Source organism: Haliotis rufescens, unplaced genomic scaffold (genome assembly GCF_023055435.1).
Source record: "Haliotis rufescens isolate VD_foot unplaced genomic scaffold, xgHalRufe1.0.p SCAF_8, whole genome shotgun sequence".
In the NCBI taxonomy this organism is placed as follows: domain Eukaryota; kingdom Metazoa; phylum Mollusca; class Gastropoda; order Lepetellida; family Haliotidae; genus Haliotis; species Haliotis rufescens.
In genome coordinates, this window is record NW_025964372.1 from 1,356,830 (window position 1) to 1,379,060 (window position 22,231).

General features: G+C 40.9%; 1 protein-coding gene across 4 annotated transcripts in view; it reads left to right on the forward strand.

Annotated features, from left to right (window-relative positions):
- LOC124121291 (70 kDa neurofilament protein-like) overlaps positions 1–22,231 on the forward strand; it is a 45,429-nt gene that overhangs the window by 5,236 nt on the left and 17,962 nt on the right. For all 4 annotated transcript variants that reach the window (XM_046484271.2, XM_046484269.2, XM_046484272.2 and 1 more), the window contains exon 2: positions 20,243–20,429. In XM_046484271.2, the coding sequence (XP_046340227.1) occupies positions 20,243–20,429 (187 nt within the window). The remainder of the gene's footprint in view (positions 1–20,242; positions 20,430–22,231) is intronic.

Consider the following 22,231-nt stretch of genomic DNA (forward strand, 5'->3'; position numbering starts at 1 on the left):
TCCCAATCAAAATGTAAAGAGTATTTTGTACTGATGACTCGGAACGTTGCCCCTCTGAGCCAATGGTCAACATTTGCGTCCGACAAATATATCTCTCACTTCTCGATGGACGACTATCACTACTTAAATGACTTCCTGATTCCAACAGATTGCCTTTCCACTAATGTCAGAGTCTCATATCATTTCATTAGATCGATGTATTTTCATTCCTATCTGTATTGAACGTATCGATTGATCGATCAGGACCGAGTATGGCGTTGTGTCCACGTGAAACTGACCACGTCTATTGGTGACCACCAGTCCTCAGGCAATGTCCCTGTTTGTGGAAATTGCTGTCAGATGTTGGCAGTAACTGTATGCTGCTCTGGTTCGTGCAAATGAGTTATAGCTATTTGGCGTGATGACCCTTTCATTGGAACCTCGATAATGCATTGCTTTGTACGGGAGATTTCCGACATCACCGGCCAACGTGCAATGCCTGGGAGGTATAATAGGGTAGAAATCATGCAGTGCTGAAAGCTATCGGCTTACCAATAAGTGCCCACCTTCGCCTCATCTACAGAGCACCTACTCCCTTTGAGGTTTCAGCACCGATAATGAAATGCCAGTTTACGTAAAGACCCTTGCAAATTTACTACACATCAATTATGTGGTTAATGCACGTCAATGTGTACTGCATCAAAGTGATTTGTGATGCCGAATCCTGATCGGTATTGTCTTATCCTAAACGTCTCCCTGGGGGGGGGGGGGGGGGGGGGGTGGGGGGGGGGGGGGGTGGTGGGGGGGGGGGGGGGGGGGGGGTGGTGGTGGTGGTGGTGGTGGCATGTGGTTAAGCTTTTGCTCGTCACGCCGATGACTTCCCACATTTTTACTATGTCTAAATCCCATTTCTGGTTTCCCCCGCCGTGATATTACTGTAATATTGCTGAAATCGTCTTTAACCTTTACTCACTGTCAGTACCTGCCCAAGCTAGTTAAGACAAGCATCCCACAGACAGCTTAATCATTTCAGCAACCTTGAAGATAATCTAAACATTGACCTCTTCTGTCCGCTAACTGACATATGGATAGTGTCTCCAAATCCAAATACTATTGCAAGGCTGATGCTCTATACAACCAAACCTACTTTGTCACATACACACTTTAGTTCAGTCACTTGGCTTCGTGCCTGTCAATGTTATTTTTTTCCTTGTTCAGCAGAGAGGTTATTGATCATGGCTTAATCCGAGGCCATTTCATCCGGCAAGATGGTGACTTTGATGCCATGACTTCATGAATAATGTTCCATAAGCTTCCACCGCTGGCACCGGTCTTACCAGATCTCGTTACATGCGTAGCAGCCATCATTCCTGACATCACAGTTAAAACCTCTGATACCAGCGGATGTGAAAGGAGCGGCGTGAAACTGATAGCATTAAAACTAATGTTAGAGGTACATTTTGAAGATTACCTTTTCCATCGTGATAATGATTCACGAAGATGCATTAAGATGCACTTAAATGTTTTTTGGAGATATGTTAACCAAACTTTTCCAGATAAATTGTGTATGGCGTGGTCGTATTCTGCCACATTACCTCATCTGTAACAAAATATAGTTCTACAGTAAACTACGGTTATAACGAACTCAAAGGGACCACTAATTTTAGTTCGTAATAACCGTAGTTCGTTATAAGCGTATAAACAGCATATATACAAGAAATGGTCGGGACTAAAAAATAAGTTCGTTATATCCGTCAGTTCGTTATAAGCGTGTTCGTTATAACCGTAATTTACTGTAGATAACAACGAGAAAATTTAGCAGGAATTAAAATAGGCTTTAGGGGTACTCATATTGTTTCTATTCCACCTGAATAGAAGCCACACCTAGTTTTTAGAATTAAATAAAATATCTTATATGTTAATGAAAACATAACACCAGGTGTTCGCAAGAGGAAATAGTATGGACTCGTATTTCACATTTCACCTGTTCACCTTTTTGATCAACCCTTGAGTTTTGGCGCGGATGCCACACATGGTGTTTGTTAACATGGATATTCACCGCAGAAAATAGAATTACGGTGTGAAAAACACAATGTGTTGGTCATAATGTTTCGTCTGGACCAGAATCAATAAGTTCTAAACGTTAGCTTGTTCTCTCGAATCAATACCAAAGGTCATCCATGTCTGGTAAATTCAGTTTACACTGGAATCTAATACATCAGCACTTTTACGAGGTTGCACTGTAACAGAGAAACCAAAGGCAGGACGAATGTCTGACATTTAAACATCCTGAAATAAGTAAAGTGTAGTTGATTTGGAAATGTCAAGGTCACAGGGCATGTTGGGAAATTATCTGCTGGCTTGGATCAAACCAAATACTAACACTGGGTTTTTAATAAAGATATGCCTAATTTGGTATCACATTTCTCTGAATAACAGGGGTAGTATTAAATCATTTAAGGGGAAGACAAACGTCTTGACACAACGTTATAATATGAGGCAGAAATTCTGCCATTGGTGTCCAGTGTGGCTAGTTAATGACGTTATCTCATCCAATGTGCACTTGCATGTGGCGTATTTTAGGATGATGGCAATGTTATATTTCGTGCATTGTGACCGGTGTTACCGGTGGGGCAGGATACGCTCACCTTTTCGCGAACACCTGTCATCACTATTTGATAGTGATTCATAAACTCATGCTCATGATATAGTCAGAATAGTACAGTCGACTCTGTTTTGGGCAGATATATTTATATGAATATGGAAATGCTTTTGTCGCTGTTATTGCACTGTTATGACCAGTAAGGTTAGTTCTGCGTTAACATGTTAACAACTTGATCACAGCAGAATATCAAGTGAGTGAGTGAGTCTGGTTTTACGCCCCTTTTAGCAATATTCCAGCAATATCACGGTGGGGGACGCCAGAAATGGGCTTCACACGTCGGCGTGACGAGCGAACGCTTTTACCACAAGGCTACCCGAATCAGAAATAGGCTTCGCACTTAATATGACCACTAACTTTGAATTCTGTATCTTGTTCATGATCCTACTCTTATTATATAGGGTCACGATATGGCTGAAATATTGCCGATGTGACGTTAAACTCACTCACTCACTCTCTGACTTCGACCGCATGAGTCAAGGCGTTAACTACGTGCCTACCCGCTGCCAATATTATGACTGTAAAGAACTCCTCCGCTCACTGATACACTTTTAAATAAATATTTCTAGCTTGATTACTCATTTACCCTCGGTTCTCGGTCGTTCAAAAGAAACATGTCAGCACTTGAACAAATTTAACCTGCTTCAACCCAGGCACGAACATATTGTCTTTTCCTCCATGTTGACATTATGGTGAAGCACGGGTCATATGACCTGGGTGGATTGAGGTCGTCTGACCTAGACTGACAACCATGGCTCGTGCGAAACGCCGTCTGTGGCAACTTGGCTATGCAGACAGACCAGGATTTGAGTAATGGCTTTCTGAGATGCTGGGGTGATCGCGATGAAGTGGACATGCTGTGTAACTTGATCAGTGTGATTGCTGGGGCAACTCTCCCATCAGACTCACGGCAATCGGTGGCTGATGTACAGCTGCTTTGATATTTGACACATGTGATCATGCAAAATACATGCCCAGGCGTCTTTTCAGAGACGAATTACCAGATAGGATAATATGTTTAACAAACAGGAGCACACATGGCTATAACAATACTGGAAATTATGCGTTCTCGGGGGTATGTTTTCGATATGATGGCGAATATGACCAGTGTTTTTTATTTTTTTTATTTTGAGATACTGAGATATGATATATGGGTTATCGTGCATGGGTTAATCAAGGCTTTAGTGTAGTGTTAGTCATGACCCGTGAAAGAAGGGACATTTGTTGAAACAGAAGCCTATGTCTCAAACAGCACACATTCCACATCTTCCCGAGGCAAGAGAGTTAACGGACTATAAAAGTTCAGTTTCCACCCTTGCCGAACTAGGCTGGTATTATGGAGTTACATTTTGGCTGGACTAACGAGTCTATGCATAGTCCAATCAAAAGCATGCAACCAAATCGAAAGCCGGTTCGTGAACTGTGATGCAGATTTCCGTCGATTGCAGGATTTGCAAAGCATGTGCACCGCTAACTCGTTGTCAACAGATATTTTCCAAATCTTTTCATGTTTTTAATCAAGGCGCTCACGCATTGCGCGATGTAAGACCCGTTTTATCACAACATAGACCTTGATTATCGATCAGATCGTCTTGACTGGGCGCCACCGTTTTGTTTCAAGCAAATGTAAGTGATACGAGAGGTGGAATCTGATTGGTCTAAAGGAGAGGCTTAGAAGGGACATAGCTCGTAATAGCCACTGGTTGCGCTACGATAGAGCCCAGGAATTCCAGCCCAGTTCGGCAAGGGTGGAAACTAGACTTTTAAAGTCAGTTTACTCACTTGACTCGGGAAGATGCACATTCCACTACATGTTGCTCGATCGGTGTTTTATGTCACACTGGGATATCGACAAGACGCATGGATCTAATATATACTTGTTATCAGCACGATCTGACCAAACCAAACACGGTCCTGTCATTAACATGTCAAGCCGCATTGTGTTGGTCATACAGATTCGGGGCTTCATAGTGAACCAGTAACGCCGGTAATACAACATAATTAAGTTGTGATTCTATATAGGAGTGTTTATATCAACCAAAAATAATCCACACTTAAATGCCAACTCCACTCCTTACAGTAACCGAGACTGATCATGATAGTTTACGTGAACGCGCTTGAGATGACGTCATGCGGGGCAGCCAGGACGCTCGTTTGCAGGGAGGTTTTGGGGAGTGAGTTGGGTTAAATGCCGTTCTACTCGTATTCCAGTTATATCACGGCGTGTCAGCTTAATGTAGGTGGAAAGCCCTAATGAGTGCATGTCACAGACGTTTACCACTTTGATGAACGGTTATGGTACTTCCAAGACTTGAAACATAATCCGGACGAACCGGTATTCCAACCTACGACCATAGGTTTCTGTTGTCCGCAAGGGACACAACTCTGCACAGCGAATGAAGGTGGCTTCGACGAATGGGCCACCATCAAGAGATTCGAATTCAATTCCACAAAGAGTTTAATGTTTGAAAACAACCATGGCGTTCTGCAACAGTTTCAGGAAATCCAGCGCGCTGCCGCAAAAGACTGAAGAACAAAATATCACGTTGCTGTCCCGACCGGTGCTCATGCGTTCAGTCACTGGTTTGTTTAGTCCAGATTCGATAAATTACAGGCAAACGTCATAAATTTGGAACAGTACTGAATGTGGCGTTAAAACATCCAATTACTCATTGTTAACTGATATTACTTTATGAATATTACAATTTGCATATATTATTCAATAACAGGAGGTACGTTTTAATTATATACACGACTGTTTATGTTCAGTGGGTTAACACGCCATCCGCCATTCGGTCTCCTACAAGTCCAGTCTTGTTCTGCCTTTCCGGATGCTTGGGAATGTGTACGGGTCGGGCCTCGAGGTGGAGGGTCAAGGTGTTATACAGTTTACGCTCTCTCGCTCCCTTGAGAAATTTGCCGGAAATTTGGTGTCGCTTTTCATAATGAACCAATAGCGGCGTCTCCAATAGTCAGGTATCGGAGTAATATCCTGTCGCTTATTTTGATTGAGTCTGTTCTATGGCTGCCATTCCCTAGTCCCTATTAATTATCGTCTAATTTAACAGTTCGTGGACTGTAATTGAAATGTGGTCGTAAATTGACACGGGTTGAAATACATGTAATTTCTAGCACAACAAAAGCCAATTACATCGAAACATTAGCATTGCAGACCCTTTTGGATATTTTGCTGAATAATCATTATTCACTAAGACTTTGGTCGGGTGAAACTGTCCCAGCGCAGCTCCATATCAAGCTCATTCTATATTATTTAACAGAGTGTAGGTGTCATGGTGTCGCAGAAAGACCATTCTAATTCACCGAGACATGTACAAGGAACTGTTTTTGAAGTATTATTAAATAAGCATTGTTCCCGAAGGGCGTGAAGACCCTTGTCTGGCGAGACTTTCAAGTCCTGCTAAAATGTTTAAATATTCATCATAATGAGGGTCTTCAGGTTTGTTGCCGATGACAACTCGTAAACTTGCAGAAGAAATGGTTTCCTTCCGTGTAACAGTAAAAGACCTAATCCTATAGCCGGCCCATAACACTTTACAAGCAGAGCTTTGCCTTGTCCTGGATATTTATGACAAACCGTATATAAACTGCGCGCAAAAGAAAATATACATTAATATTTGATTGTTGCTGTAAATGAAACAAACAAGAAATGGTTATTCGTTGTGATGTGTTTGTGCGGGGATCATAGTTGTGTTTAGGATCTTAAGCTTGAAGTGTTTCAGTAAGTGCTTTCAGCCTTGGAACGTCTTGACAACGTTGTAATTTTGAAGTGTATATTACCTGTGCCTTGCAGATCATGTGCTTTGAGAAGGTCGCATATGGGAAAACACATAATTCAATAACGAGTGCATTCAATAACTGACTCTTTATATTGATTAAAATATTTTAATATTTTAATAAAAGTATTTTTATCCAAGGCAAATAAAGAAAAGCTCAAAATCCTACAGATGCAACAAGTATGTTAAAAAAAATGATAAAACTGTTTCCATATAAGAAATCTCTGTTGAGAGCCGAGTCAATTCCGACTTTGTCATGCGGATCACTATATGGAAAAGCTAAGCAATACTTTGACTGAAAAGATCAAGTGATGTTCCTTTTGTTCCTCATCGCCCATGTTGTGTTCAGTCTACATCGTCCCCTTGCCACAGTTACACATAACATTGCCGTCACGATACCGTCTTTGGGATGAATTATTAAATATTGCTAAGCAACATAGATTGAACTGAACACATGTCGCTGAATAAGACATGCTATGATCAGGTATGAACAATAGCTGGTGATGACAACAAACGCAATATAACGGTTGTTTGAAATGAGTGATTGTGTGAGTGAATGGGTTTAACGCCGCTTTTAACATTATCCCAGTTATATCCCGGCGTGTCAGCTTAATGTGGGAGGAAAGCCTGAAGTGTTGCAGGCCCCAGACGTTTACCACTTCGGTGAAACCCACGAGCACGGGTATGGTGCTGACAAACCTAGAAACATAATCGGGGCGAACCGGGATTCGAACCCACAATCATAGGTTTCTGGCGTGTCCAGGGGACGCAACTCTGCACAGCGAATCGCGGCGCCTTAGACGACTGGGCCACCCGTGCCCCCTTGTTTGAAATGAGGTACATGTTCCACGTGTTATGTATTTATTATAAAAGAAGATTGGTCTTACATCCTTTATACCAACGGAACAGACATTGCACAAAACAAGCACGATGGCAGTAATCCAGTTAGCTGGAGAACCTTATTTGAATTCATCACTGTTGGTCTCTCACCCCAGGGTCTATAAGCCGCGTCAATGTAGAACACTAGTTTATGCCAGAACAGTGGGGCCCCGGGGGTGGAGAAGGGGTCACGTGACCTGCATTACTTGAGACAACTGTTACCCAGGAGAGGATGCCAGGCTGCTGGTAACGTTGCTGGTGGGCCTCATCCGCAAGTAGGAATGACCTTCATCTGGGAACATCGAGGAATCAGATTTGCTACTGGCTTGCTTCAATTACCGACACAGAAGACACGCTGCTCTTCTCTCTCTAGCACTTGAGAACCATGTAATTTTGTTTGATTTAATTCAGAGATAGGTTAGTACAATTCGAGCAAGGTAATTCAATTTAGCTTCTGGTTCCGTTCTTGTAAGGTTCATGTTTTTGCAAAATATCCTATTTCTTTTCTTTGTCTTTTCGTCACAATCATATTCCACTCACGTCCAGTTAGTGTTTTGTTGCGATTTTTATGTTTTTAATTTTTTGGGTCTTACTCTCTCGTCTGTTGATAACTTCTACTTGTCTCCATAGCCCATGTTAAACCATATTCAGCAATTGAAATAGGACCTACTCCTTTCGTTTTGGAAAGTCCGAAACAGCTAATGCTTCTGCAATTGTTGAGTTGAAAATGTAAAGTAATGAAAATATGATATATACTACTAAAAGAAGTTAAAGTACACCCGATTCTTTCATATTACAATAATTACTCCATAGAAAGGGATTTTTGACTCAGATAATAATATATACAGACACGTATATTATTTTAGTATTTCAATCAGTGTTTGATATTTGACCTTTTATGTCAATTGGAGAGCAATCAACTGTTATATTGGCATTATTAGAAGTTGGCAAGTAACAGTATAGACAAGATAGTTTATGAATGGCAACTTATTTATTCTATTATGATGCGACGTTTCGGCATAGATCCTTATACCGTTGTCAAGCAAGAGTGTTGCTTGACAGTGTTGCTTGACAGTATAAGAATCTATACCGAAACGTTGCATCATAATACAATATAGAAGTTGTCATCTATAAAATGTCTTGTCTTTATTGGCGAACAACTGACGTTCCTTCTTGAAACCTGTTACTCTGTCCTTACGTTACATGAAGCTTTTTTCGCTTCTTCTTATTCACTGTCACATCCTTTTTAAATGAACATTCTTTTTGATGAACACCTGCTATCATCACTGATTCACTAATCCATTTATATAATTTATATCATTATGGAATCTGTTTTGGCAGATATTCGAAATTAATCGTTGACGTTGGCGTTGACGTATTGGATTTCTTTGTGTCAACCTTCGAGTTAAGAGAACTCGTTATAATGAATTTTAATGCATCACCATGTACAATTGCCATACGCTGCTTCAGTTAGTATTTTCAGCATTATATCGTTCAGGCTACCTGTACAGCAGTTAATCCCAGCACAGGGGCAACGCTGTTTGTACAGTAACCATGCCCATGAACGCTGTCTCGCCCAGCTATTATAAACCCGACAAACGACGTCCTGTTGAGAGAGGCTAAAAATATGTCGGCGGTATATGTCACCTGTGAAATTTATTCTTGTCACTGTTCACCTCCCACTCGTAGCAAGATTTTTACAAGGCCCTTGACATTCAGTGACATTGTCGTTAGCATTTTACCTCGTATCGCAACTGCAGACAGCTCCTTGTAGGCCTGGGTGTACTTCTTTTCTCTTTCTATAGCAAGGACAATACTAATAGTCCCGTAGCGAAATATCCAAATCGTTTTGACATTATCATAACAATTTAACGAGGGGTATTTGCTAACGGTAAAGTTATTGTAGATTATTTACGCTCCGTATCATGCATATTTATTTTGAGGTTTATTTGTTATCGAACTCGTTTTTTCGAAAGAGTGTTATCTCGAAGTAGCCTCATGATAACTTCCTTCATGTGAACAGTTCAATCCCTTTGTGTCTGGTATGTTTTACGTGGGAATCTCATAGAACCAGGACACTACACTGATTATACTGACGCACCAATTAACACATGGTCGGTAATATTATATAATGAACGAAACAATTCAAATGAATTTGTTTGGGGATATTTTTAAGAAAGTGTGTGCTCAGTCTTCACGTCAAACAAAATCCCCCAAAGTATTTATGATGCTTAACTGTTTTGTTCGGTACATCTCCATGTGTCATCCACACCATCAAACATGTCCATGTGTCATCCACACCATCAAACATGTCCATGTGTCATCCACACAATCAAACATGTCCATGTGTCATCCACACCATCAAACATGTCCATGTGCCATCCACACTATCAAACATGTCCATGCGTCATCCACACCATCAAACATGTCCATGTGCCATCCACACCATCAAACATGTCCATGTGTCATCCACACAATCAAACATGTCCATGTGTCATCCACACCATCAAACATCTCCATGTGTCATCCACACCATCAAACATGTCCATGCGTCATCCACACCATCAAACATGTCCATGCGTCATCCACACCATCAAACATGTCCATGTGTCATCCACACCATCAAACATCTCCATGTGTCATCCACACCATCAAACATGTCCATGTGTCATCCACACCATCAAACATGTCCATGTGTCATCCACACCATCAAACATCTCCATGTGTCATCCACACCATCAAACATGTCCATGTGTCATCCACACCATCAAACATGTCCATGTGTCATCCACACCATCAAACATGTCCATGTGTCATCCACACCATCAAACATGTCCATGTGTCATCCACACCATCAAACATGTCCATGTGTCATCCACACCATCAAACATGTCCATGTGTCATCCACACCATCAAACATGTCCATGTGTCATCCACACCATCAAACAGAAACATGTGTCATCCACACCATCAAACAGAAACATGTGTCATCCACACCATCAAACAGAAACATGTGTCATCCACACCATCAAACAGAAACATGTAACACATCTACAACTGACATCACTAGTGATGATGCTTATACCATGATGTAGCTGTATCTGCTGAATCAGGTTAATATCACCTTCACAATGCGGCACACCATCTTTACAGAGGCTCCCCTTCCGTCTCTCAAACATGTATGCTCATACCTAGGTACAGTTCTTCAGCATGTGTGACTATCCCCGAAAGTGTCAATATTTGCCTGGGGATAGACATTATATTCTGCCGGCTCATTCAGGCCTCATTCAGACCTATATTTGACCCGCAAGCACTTTCAAAGGACTTCGTACGTACGGTATCGCCCGAGCTGTTCTTGTTATGACAAACATAGGCTATTCTTGTTCAAGACAGTTTGTAGTGGTGTACACCTTTACAGCAAATATCACATGACGATATGTCTACGGAATTAGATATATTCTGAACCAATACAACCTACCAGCCTATTTAAACCATGAATTATCTATTTCCAGAAAACAACAATTCTTTCAAAATTTGGGCAATATATAAAATATACTAAAAAGACAAAACTAATCTGACGCAACCCATAACAAACCAAAACAAATAAATCCAATCGAAATAAATCAATTTTTTGTAAACTATTTAAGTATGCTATTTAAAATGTCTTTCACTTTTGGAATTTTCAGTGACTCCATAAATTGAACGTTCGGAATGAGGGCTAGTGTCATGTTGTTTGAAAGTAAGGAAGAATAACATCTTTTTCGGGGTTAATCACAAGCTTTTCCTAAATCAAGTGAAAGAATTGCTCTGTGATCAATATATTGCTACTACAGTCACGCATAGTCTCTTCAGCAAACTCACTCTAATGAATCATATGCAGATCAGGCATGGTAGCGCTTCTTTGATTAACACTGCACATGGATACTTAAACGATGTATGCAATGTTTGAGTTCTATCACACCATTGACGACATTATATATCTTTATATCCAATAACGCACTAAAGTGTGTCTTAAAGGATTTAGATAAGAAGGGCGCTCATAATGTGAGACTATTGACTTAATCATGGTACAAGGCTGGGTTGTTAGCTCGAGTAACTTGTAACATGTCACGTGATGGTGGCCCTCGGGTCTTCAGTAAGATTCATGTTCTTTTACGTAAGGGTCTAAATTGAAGAACAGTTTTAACTTGGATCAAACTCAAGGGTGCTGTATCCGAATGAAATAATTTTAAACTAAGAAATGGATGATTAAATACAATAAACAGTGACACCTCCTTAATCCGGACCCTCGTTAAACAGAACCCTCGCATCCGACAGTAGTATTGGGAACGTCTATCTATATTTATATCATCATAATTCTGAGAAATGATTCGTTAATCAGGATATTTAACCCTCTTGCGATTACGTTAGGAACAGTACTGTCCTGGTTAACGAGGTGTCACTGTACAGTTTACTGTTTCTGTGAAAGCAAACGTTCAGCTGTTTATGTCAAGATAATGATTATTTCAAGACTTAATATTTCTAATTAAAAGAGCATGTTATTGAGAATGCCACTCACAATTGTGAAAACGCTGTTGTTTGCCTTAAATTCTAACAACTATGTACGCATTCAGGCAAAGCGCCCCCGATCTATACTATTTTACCGGGGGCGTCATGTAGTTTGGGGAGCCATTCACAATAACGCAAACAATTTAGCGGGATTGAGCCAGAGCCCCGGCATACAACTGCTAGGTCACGTACTCGATGAATATAGAGCTGCCAGCTTACATATATATTAGGATCACGCACATAAAGCCATACGTATACGAACCACTTTGTACAAGAAATGTTATCGCTGGAGTACGCCAAGGCGATTCTCTTACACCTATATGTATTGACAGAAACACAAGATGTAAAATATTTGAGTGTCATTGTCCCAATTCAACAGGAAGCTATAACAGGCCCTTCAACTTATGACATTGTCTCACCGTGGTATAGTTAATATATTGATATACATATTTAACTGTGGTGTAATTGTTTTTCTGACTGCAATTCAACTGTGGTATAATTGGATATTGTCTTTATAATTCATTCATGGTATAATCAGATTATTGTCTTTAATGAAGCTGTGGTATAATTTGATTATTGTCTTTAATTAAACTGGGGTATTATTAGTATGCTGTAATTCAACTTTGGTGTAAAGAGTATATTTCTTAAATTCAACATTGATATTATTTGTAAAACGCATTTAATTCATTAACATATCAAATGGGGTCAGTGTTGGAAGAACATAGCGTCTGAATATAATGATTAAAGTGATCACATGTACATCAATACATAATTGTACCACTAAACATGTTGTCAGATATGTTGAACCAAGCGATCACCTTCGATGTTTATAGCAGTTCCTACTCAATAGAGTGTGTAACCTTGAAATTGAGCCATCCTGTCCTTAAGTGGATTGAAGTCATATCGTGTCGCGTTTTATTTATCAATCATTGCTTATGCCGTGCTTTCGAAATGTTTACGAGGCAAGGAAGCACTTGTGCTTGCAAACAGCTCACCTGGGTTCACCGGGGTGAAATATGACTCGGAACCGAGACAAGACGCAACAAAAGAAGAAACGCAACAGCTCTGAACACGTTGACAAGCATGACACTTTTCTGGAGTCGATGAACAGACATGAAAAACAAAACTGTAAAAGATGAAATAAAAGTGTCGGATCCGCGACTTATCAATATAGAAATAACCTTTTGAAATGAATTACTGATAGCTGATTCGTTGATATACAATTTGTGGCATGGTAGACGACAGCGGATGTTTATAAAAGCGCACACTTACGTTTCAAGGACACACTACTTCGTTCACCCATTCTCCCCGGCCATGTTACTTAAGCGTTGGCTCGTCAGGCGAGGTTCAATTTCCAACATGACTAATATAACAAATTGCTGATGTTTTGCTAAAACGGCGTAAAACATCATTCACCCACTCACACAAAAATAATTATTTGTACAAAGTGTATCGCAGTAGTGACGTATTTTATACATACGATGCTAGAAAAACAACGTGCTAAAGGACGCTGACGTTGCATCTTCTGCCCCGTGCAGATGTAAATAGTTGACATTCTTCTGTTCATTCCGTGTAGCCTGCAGTCTGTAACGACGCCATAGTGAGCTGACTGCATTGAGCAGCATCCGGGCGTGTGCATCGCTGCAGCGCATCAGTGCAATGTACAGACGCTGTTCAGTACCTGCCTGTAGTCAGCGGAACGTTTCAACGCTGGGCTATCTCTGTTTTATTTGCTGAATACGCCTCCACACAAGGATTCAGGGTCGTTGAGTCCCTTCGACAATGTGTTTATCTTATTCTATTTTGTCGTCTGCTTGATTGTGTTACGTCATTCATTGTCGTCTGCTTGGTTGTGTGACGTCATTCATTGTCGTCTGCCACAATTGATAAAAGCTTTGCTAACCTGTTTGCGAGGTAGGTCTTGAAATAGTTCCATCACGCCACACTGGTATTGTGTATTCAATTAAAACCAATCTGACTGACTAAAGGGTTGGTGGGGTAGTCTAGTGGTTAGGGTGGTGACTCGTCACGCCGTCGATTCGGGTTCGATTCCCATATATAATTTATGCAGTGACAGTGTGATGCTGTTACAGTGCTAAACTTATACTCCCCCACTCCCGACATATTTAATAACATCAACGAAAAGCAACAACACTACAGCTATCTTCACTTAGGTTTCAACATTGGCAACAAGTTGGTGTCTGAGTCCCAGTGTCATGTTGCTACATTTTACTATAATCAGTGAAACATTACATACATTCACTGACAGGTGATGCACCAATGTGATAATGTTTATGTTTTTGGGTGACGTCGTTGAATGAAGACAGGATTAACGTTTGTTTGTTTGTTTGTTGTTTAACGCCACATTCAGCAATATTCCAGCTATATGACGGCGGTCTGTAAAAAATCGAGTCTGTACCCGACAATCCAGTGATTGACATCATGAGCATCGATCCACGCAATTGGGATCAATGACATGCATCAACCAAGTCAGTGAGCCCGACCACCCGATCCCGTTAGTTTTATGACAAGAATAGTCGCCTTTTACCGCCAGCATAAGTTCCTGAAACCCAATTCTTTCCCGGATCTTCACAGGAGGATTAACGTATTGTATTCAACTTTACTCTTCAACTTCACAGCGTCATACGCAACACACACGCGACTATCGACAATGATAAAAACAACCCTATGGTTATACATATTCTGTGTCGTGAAACACTGCTCGCCTGATTGACTGGTACAGCAAACACAGCTAACGCCCGTTGTCACTAGTGAATATGACCCCTGGCTTTTGAACATAAATTTCCACCCCAGTGATTAATCACTCCAACCATACATCAAGATAGTCTTGCTGCACGAACCAGGTCACTGCGACACGGATAGTGGGGTTGATGTGGACTGACTCATCTGAAATCGACACTGCCAGTGATAACATGGGCTGCTTATGACCAGCCTTCATCGACGATATACAGAAGTGAAATAATCGATACATCGTATACAGGGCTATCGAGAGCGTTTGTTGCGTGTCAACACGACATTAGTTGTGCTGACAGTCACAATCAAGCATGATATCACATTCACAGTCAAGCATGATATCACATTCACAGTCAAGCATAATACCGCATTCACAATTGAGCATAATGTCACGTTCACAGTCGAGCATTATGTCACATTCACAGTCAAGCATTATGTCACATTCACAGTCAAACATGACATCACATTCACAGTCAAGCATGATATCACATTCACAGTCAAGCATAATACCACAGTCAGCTCTGAGCATACAGTCAATCATCGACATCACAGTCATACCTCCATCAGTCTCCATTGTGTTATAATAAACTGTAAATAATGTCTCACATTAACTTAAATATGCAAACAAAATACAACAAAAAATAATAATTTGAAAAATGATTCCAATTTGGGTATAGGGAACTTTATGCATAGAGAACACAACGTGACGAGAACGCAAATGATTTTCAAAATTCATATCCGAAAGGTACTGCTTCCTGTCTAAATCACAGTCAGACAAACCCTGTTGTGTTACCAATACATACATGGAATTAACACCAGCCAACTCGCTGTCAAGATATTGTGGTGTAAATATTTCTAACGTGGCAATGATATGAATAACAATGTGTGCGATATGAAATTCAAAGCCTAGAGATGCAACAGAAATTGGTCGTACATTGGATTATGAGCTGTCTGTTAACGAGACAAAGCCAGACGGTTGTGTCTGCAGTGTCATCGGGTAGAGATCAATACAAAAGGTTACGAAGATAGATTGCTATACCATCGACCCGGGGGCAAAAGGACACCTCTGAAGTGGTCACGGCTGATGGATCACAGGTCAAGCGCCTGTCACTGGTCAGTGCCCAGTGACGTAAACAGTATGTAAGACCTTACGTAGACGTTGCGTGTCTCTCACTACAGAACAATAAAATCCAAATGAATACCTATCAATCACTGATGTGAGAACTATGAATGCTCTGATGAATTTGCTGTGTCAGCAGTATTTCAAATAGCGTCTTTCACGCGAAGCAGGTTAAGTTTGTACCTACGTAATGTCACCTCAATATTGATTCTTACGATACAGTAGTCGTACCGTTCTAACACGCTTGCTGAATAATATATAGTACAGCGGGTACTCTTTATATTAAGTTAATTGCTTAGCAGGCATAACGCCAAGGAGTATACCAAGCATTGCGTTTGGGTGAGGGGAGGTGAAATGGAGTTTAACGTCGCGTCCAAGAGTATATAGCGACGTGCATACACGACGTGCGCGTGCGTGCGTGTGTGTGTGCGTGCGCGCGCGCGTGCGTGCGTGTGTGTGTGTGTGTGTGTGCGTGCGTGTGACCGGAGAGCGTCCGCCCGGAGTTTGATCCCCGGCCGCGTCATACCAAAAGACGATACAAGATGGTACTTGTTGTTACCCTGTCTGGCGCTCGGCATTAAGGGGCTAAAACAAGGACTGATCGGCTCGGAGTCAGTATACTGTGTCTGAGTGGGGTATTCTTGTTAAACTGCGACATGGTACCCTAGTTAGCTTACACTATAAAATCGGACTAGAACAAGCAGCCATACACACACACACGTGCATGCACGTCGCTATAAAAATGCAACCGTGTACGCGACGTCTATCCCAATTTCACCTCACCTCACCTCAAATAGCATCGTTCTCCAAATGCAGTGTATCTACCTATGGTCAACTTCATAAATGAGAGATGGCACGGTGTGGTGGTCATTATTGATAAACAGACCATCGCTTGTGGATTACAAGCCAGTTGTTTTGTTCGCCTTGGGTCAATAAAACTGGGACGTCCCCCAAAATTTGAAGACCATGTCCTTTAACACTTTCATTTGTAGATCTGTTCTTGACCGCCGCCGTAACAAGATGTTGACACAGTAAACACGTCGTGATAGCCATTGTCAGCTTTGCGGTGGGTAGTTGACTACATCTCATTGAAAAGGGATATATGTCAAGTGGTATTCGCGTTATCAGTAATGACAATGTATGCACAGCTTGGAATTTAATCCAAACACAAGTACATTTTTTGTGACGACGAGTTATATATTTTAATGTTCATTCCAATCGAGACATTGTAAATTTAATTCAACACAAGTAGTCAAAGGTGGTTAAACTACCCAAACAGCACATTCCAAAGAAACTCGTGGCTGTCATAAATTTCCCTTCATTTTTTATTATTATACTTTCAGACACTATAGATTGCTATCGGAATCCCGTGTTAGGATGTATCTACGATTAGAGCAGCGTCCCTCTAGAAACTGACACAATGGCGCCGCGTTAGAGATGAAGTCAGTGATGAAATATATATATAAGTTTTGGCTTCTATCCTCGAGAGGACCGCCTCCGTGGTCTAGTTGTAGAGCCCGAGGTTCGATCCCCGGCCGCGTCATTCCTAAAACGTTAAAAGATAGTACTTGTTGTTACCCTGTATGGCGCTCGGCATTAAAGGGCTAAACAAGGACTGTTCGGCTCGGAGTGGGGTATTCATGTTAAAATGAATGGTAGCTTAGTGGGTTGGCACTATAAATCGGCATCAGTCCGGACAAGCACACACACACACACACACACACACACACACACACACACACACACACACACACGCTAAGTGCAATAATCTTGACGCGACGTTAAACCCCGTTTCACCTCACCTCTAGCCTCAGAAAAGATTGAGTAGGGTTTCTTTAAACCTCAGACCATACTGATACTGTAACGATTACTTAATGATCACTTGCGACAAAGAACACGTTTGAGGTATTTCTGGAACTATGTATTTCCATCGACTCTTGGGCAAGGTAATCCCAGTGCAATACACAAGATAATCTATACTGTTTTTTTCCGCTTGATGGATGTCGAATCAATCCTATCTCCAAGTCCCACGACTAAGCCTCTTGTGCATGTATATGTCTTGAACGTAGGCCAAGTCTAAGCGATAATACCACAGCAGCTTCTTTACACAGATGAAATGAAGTATAGATTGTTCCTGAGGCAAATTGAACTTGGCTAGACCATGGTGATGAAATTGAAGATTTATTGAACGATTTCCATACACCGTAACAAATTGACTCAGCTACTTGGCGTTACTTGTGAAACATCCATTCCTGCCAGACGTTGTCACACGTTAAGTTGTCAGCGTAAATGAAATTTGTTCCCTCATATATACGGTGATAAGTGTATTATGCCAATCAGCTATACATGAATACGACATTGCCAAACAGACCTACTTCATGTTTTAAGAATACAGCAAGCCACAGTAGACAAGTGTGAATAATGTACGATGTCCAAACCAGTTTTGAAAATTTGGCGCTTTATAAGGCGTTAAAAGGTTTCTTACGTCGTTAATTGAATCTGTTTTCACATAAATCGAGGTCAAGGACACGTTGTTTTATTGCATGAACCATGTATGTACTACGCAACGTAGAGAGCACAGATGGTTTTGTCGTCTAAGGCCCCACTGAGCAGAGTTGAGGCATGTCAGAAACTTATGATCGTGAGTTCGAATCCCACTTCGTCCCGATCATGTTTCTAGATTTGTCAGCACCATACCCGTGCTCGTGGGTTTCACCGAAGTGGTAAACGTCTGAGATCTGGATCACTTGGGGCTGTCCTCCCACATTAAGCTGGCACGCCGCGATATAACTGGAATACTATTAAAAGCAGCTCACTCACTCACTCCGCAACGTAACATGAACCTTAAGTCATCACTGAAACTTCCCTGTCTTACCCAGTTATTCGTTCAAGTCAAAATGATTTTTCCAATTAACCAAGCTATGTGAATTTGCTGCGACGTGACGGGTCAACTTGTCATTGTGTCGGTTACGGAGAAGTGTCGCGGGATAGAGCTAAGTACACGGAGTCACGTATAGCAAACACAAGGCCCTCTCTTCAGAGTCGGTCGATATGTCTGACTTGTTGAAACGGTAGGTTGCCCTGAAACCTAAAGTACATTCTCAAAGGTCAAGCACAAGGTGACGATGACCCAGACATTGCGATAGTGAAACCGGAATACAAATGTATATGAATTCATTGAAAAATGGAAATAATTCAAATGTATAAGATGTTACGTGGAACATACATTCCGTGTGTTGGAATTTGAATGTTAACGATGTCCTGAATACTAGTGTTTCCGGATACATACCAATCCAATCAGTAACACCTGTCGCTTCCTGATTCAGTCAATACATACCCATGACCATTAATATAAGAACCTATGGCATCATCACAAGCAAATCCTCAACAAACTTAGAACTATTGATCATTCTCACACACCATGCATATATATATATCATATGGTTCGGTTTTACCCAAAAACCGCCATGCTCGATATGAATATCAGTTTAATCGCAAATGGAAAAGAATATTTTCAAACGTCTCACTTACTGAGAGAAATATAATTTGACACGCACACTGCATTCTGTTCTCAGGAGGTATAAATGTTTTATAATGCTATCTACCATTTCGCTCATATTTTCTTGTGGTAATCAAACTCAATCAATAATTCTAATGGTTTATGTGGCATGCGAAAGTTGATCATACAATACCAGTTCGATTTATGGCCTAGCGAATACAATACCGGGTCATTCATTTCCTTATTTATGATGAAATCATTGTACCTTTGGTGCCATGCATGTCAAGTTTTATTGACGTTTTACTTGGAACAATTGAACACTCGTGATATAATAATCGGTTCATGGTTCAATAAAATCCCACATCCATATATGAACATCACTTTTTAATATAAAAAACACCTTTTCATGTATTTCTGTTTGAAGCCTCGTTGTTATGTCGTTTTTGCATATGTGTTATTTTGCACATTAATACAAAATATATACCCATCCTGCTGCTACAAATGTACACTTGCATCCTGTGCAATACATTAACACACCACAATCCAAACTAAAGTTGCACTTGAGAAACATTTGGATCTTTAGTGAAATTGTTTTATAAAGTTCATTGTACAGTAAACTACGTTTATAACGAACACGCTTATAACGAACTGATGGATATAACGAACTTATTTTTACTCCCGACCATTTGTTGTATATATGATGTATGTATGCTTATAACGAACTATGGTTATAACGAACTAAAATTAGTGGTCCCCTCGAGTTCGTTATAACCGTAGTCTATTGTATTTTATTTGCATTCTTTGTCACACTGCTATGTGTTTTGATGCAACCATAGATCCGATACTGCTACTACTGTACGATGGGGTGTTGAATACACACGTGTTGATGAACCATACATGAATGGTTCTCGGGAGGAGAATGCAAAAGCAAAGGCCTCTTCTGTGAGATTAGTGCAGTGTAAGCTGATTTACCAGATCTAGACTGACCTTCTTCTGTTACCTTGCAGACTAGACGAGGCCAAGAGATGGCGCGTCCAAGACAAGGAGATCATCGACAAGCTGAACCAGCAGATGTCGGAGATGGAAAGCGAGATAAGCATGCTCAGGCGATCCAATGACTCCATGGACAAGGAGCGACAGCGCGACAGGGCCACCATCCAGAGACTCAACGAAGAACTGGAGAGACTCAGGATCGTAAGTCATTTCCTCAAATAGGATACTGTCCCAAGCTTGACTGAAGAAATATAGTCTCACTGCAATGTTCGCAGTACACTAGCAAGATCATGACAGGGGTAACCAAAACTGGTCATCACTCATTGTGCATATTTTGGGAATCAAGATTTTTGGGCGTGACGAGTGAACGTTTATCATTATCGCTTCTTGTCTTAAAGCAAACTATTAGAGCTATTAAACATGTTCAGATGACTATCTGGACACCACCTCTGTTACGAATAGAGGAGTTCTTAGTGGCGAAAGTTAATTTGTCTGATCATTAGGACTTTTTTGTATGACACAAACAGCTAAATGATTTAAGACTGTCCTTAAGTTTGCTGACGACTTTGACGCACGGTAGTTGATTACAGTCTGAACTGAAGTGACTTGTATTAGACAGAAATATTTTGACACACAGTGTTGAGCAAACAGAATTGAAGTAAGCATGGGTCATTAATCTCAAAACCGTTTAGATGGATTATCATCTGCCATGAAGAAAATATGACCCTGCCACGAGGAGAGGTACACCCGTGAGTGGTAAAAACCACGCCTCTTCAACTGTATTCGTATCGTGCATAACAAATCCTACATTAACTGTACGCCCTACACTGGTACATCAGTTAATGTTAAGTATTCCTCCAGCATAATGCATGAATAGGAATAGGGGTCTGTTTGTGATGACACAAAACCCCTTAACACGTGGGTAAGTGCATATGAGCAACAAGCAATACCTTGTTATTTCCTGACACATATGGATTGACCCACAGATTGCCCAAATCCTAGTTTATGTCTCAGTGTGTCCATTACCCGTGTCTAGTACACACTGCAGGTACTTGTATAGGCCATATTGAACGTACATATCCCAGATGTTACAATACGCTATCGATTTCCCCTTTTGTCACGGACCACCTGCGCTGCATATGTAACAGAGCGTGAAACTCACTATGGCCGCCACATACAGCCATGAACTAATATAACGTATACCAATCCACAGAAATCTCATTGACAAAAACGTAACATATTTTCTCAGTAGGATGCATATGGGTCGAAGTGTAAGCTAGAGTGAGAACACAAAGCAAATATGTACACTTCTGTTTTGTCCCATGAGTTGCAGTGGGCGTGTATAGTTTAAGACTATGGTACGTCGAGAATGAACGCCACACATTGTTCCCGTGTTGGGAACCGAACCTACTTTTTCGGTATGGCGCGCCAAGACTGCAAACAGCATGTCAGTTATCCTCGCCGTTCATCTAATGTATGAAACGAGTAGAAAATATTCCTTTCACTCGTGTCTCGACATTGTGACGACTGTTGTCAGCTGACTCCAAATGAACTGTTGCCATTTCAACACATCTGCACAAAGAATCGATACTGCATCGGGGCTTCAACGTTTTCGCTCAAAACTCTAAACCAAAGAAAAGAATACTCAGTTATTTTAATTGATGTGACAGCTTTTACGTTTTTAACGGATTTTTAGAGAACGACAGGTGTGACAAGCGATCTGGTGTTTTACAAATGTCCATTCTATCATGTGCTGGTGCATGCTATGAATAGTTACTTGAGGGTCTTATATATCATTTCTCCAAAGACCTTGACTCTACCCATCGGCCAAAAACAAAAAATGTTAATTCTATCATGTGCTGATGCATGCTGTGAATAGTTACTTGAGGTTCTTATATATCATAAGACCAAAGACCTTGACTCTACCCATCGGCCAAAAACATAACTACACAAACCACTTTTTAATCCATACACTTTGCTGAATACAGAATGACAAGCACAAA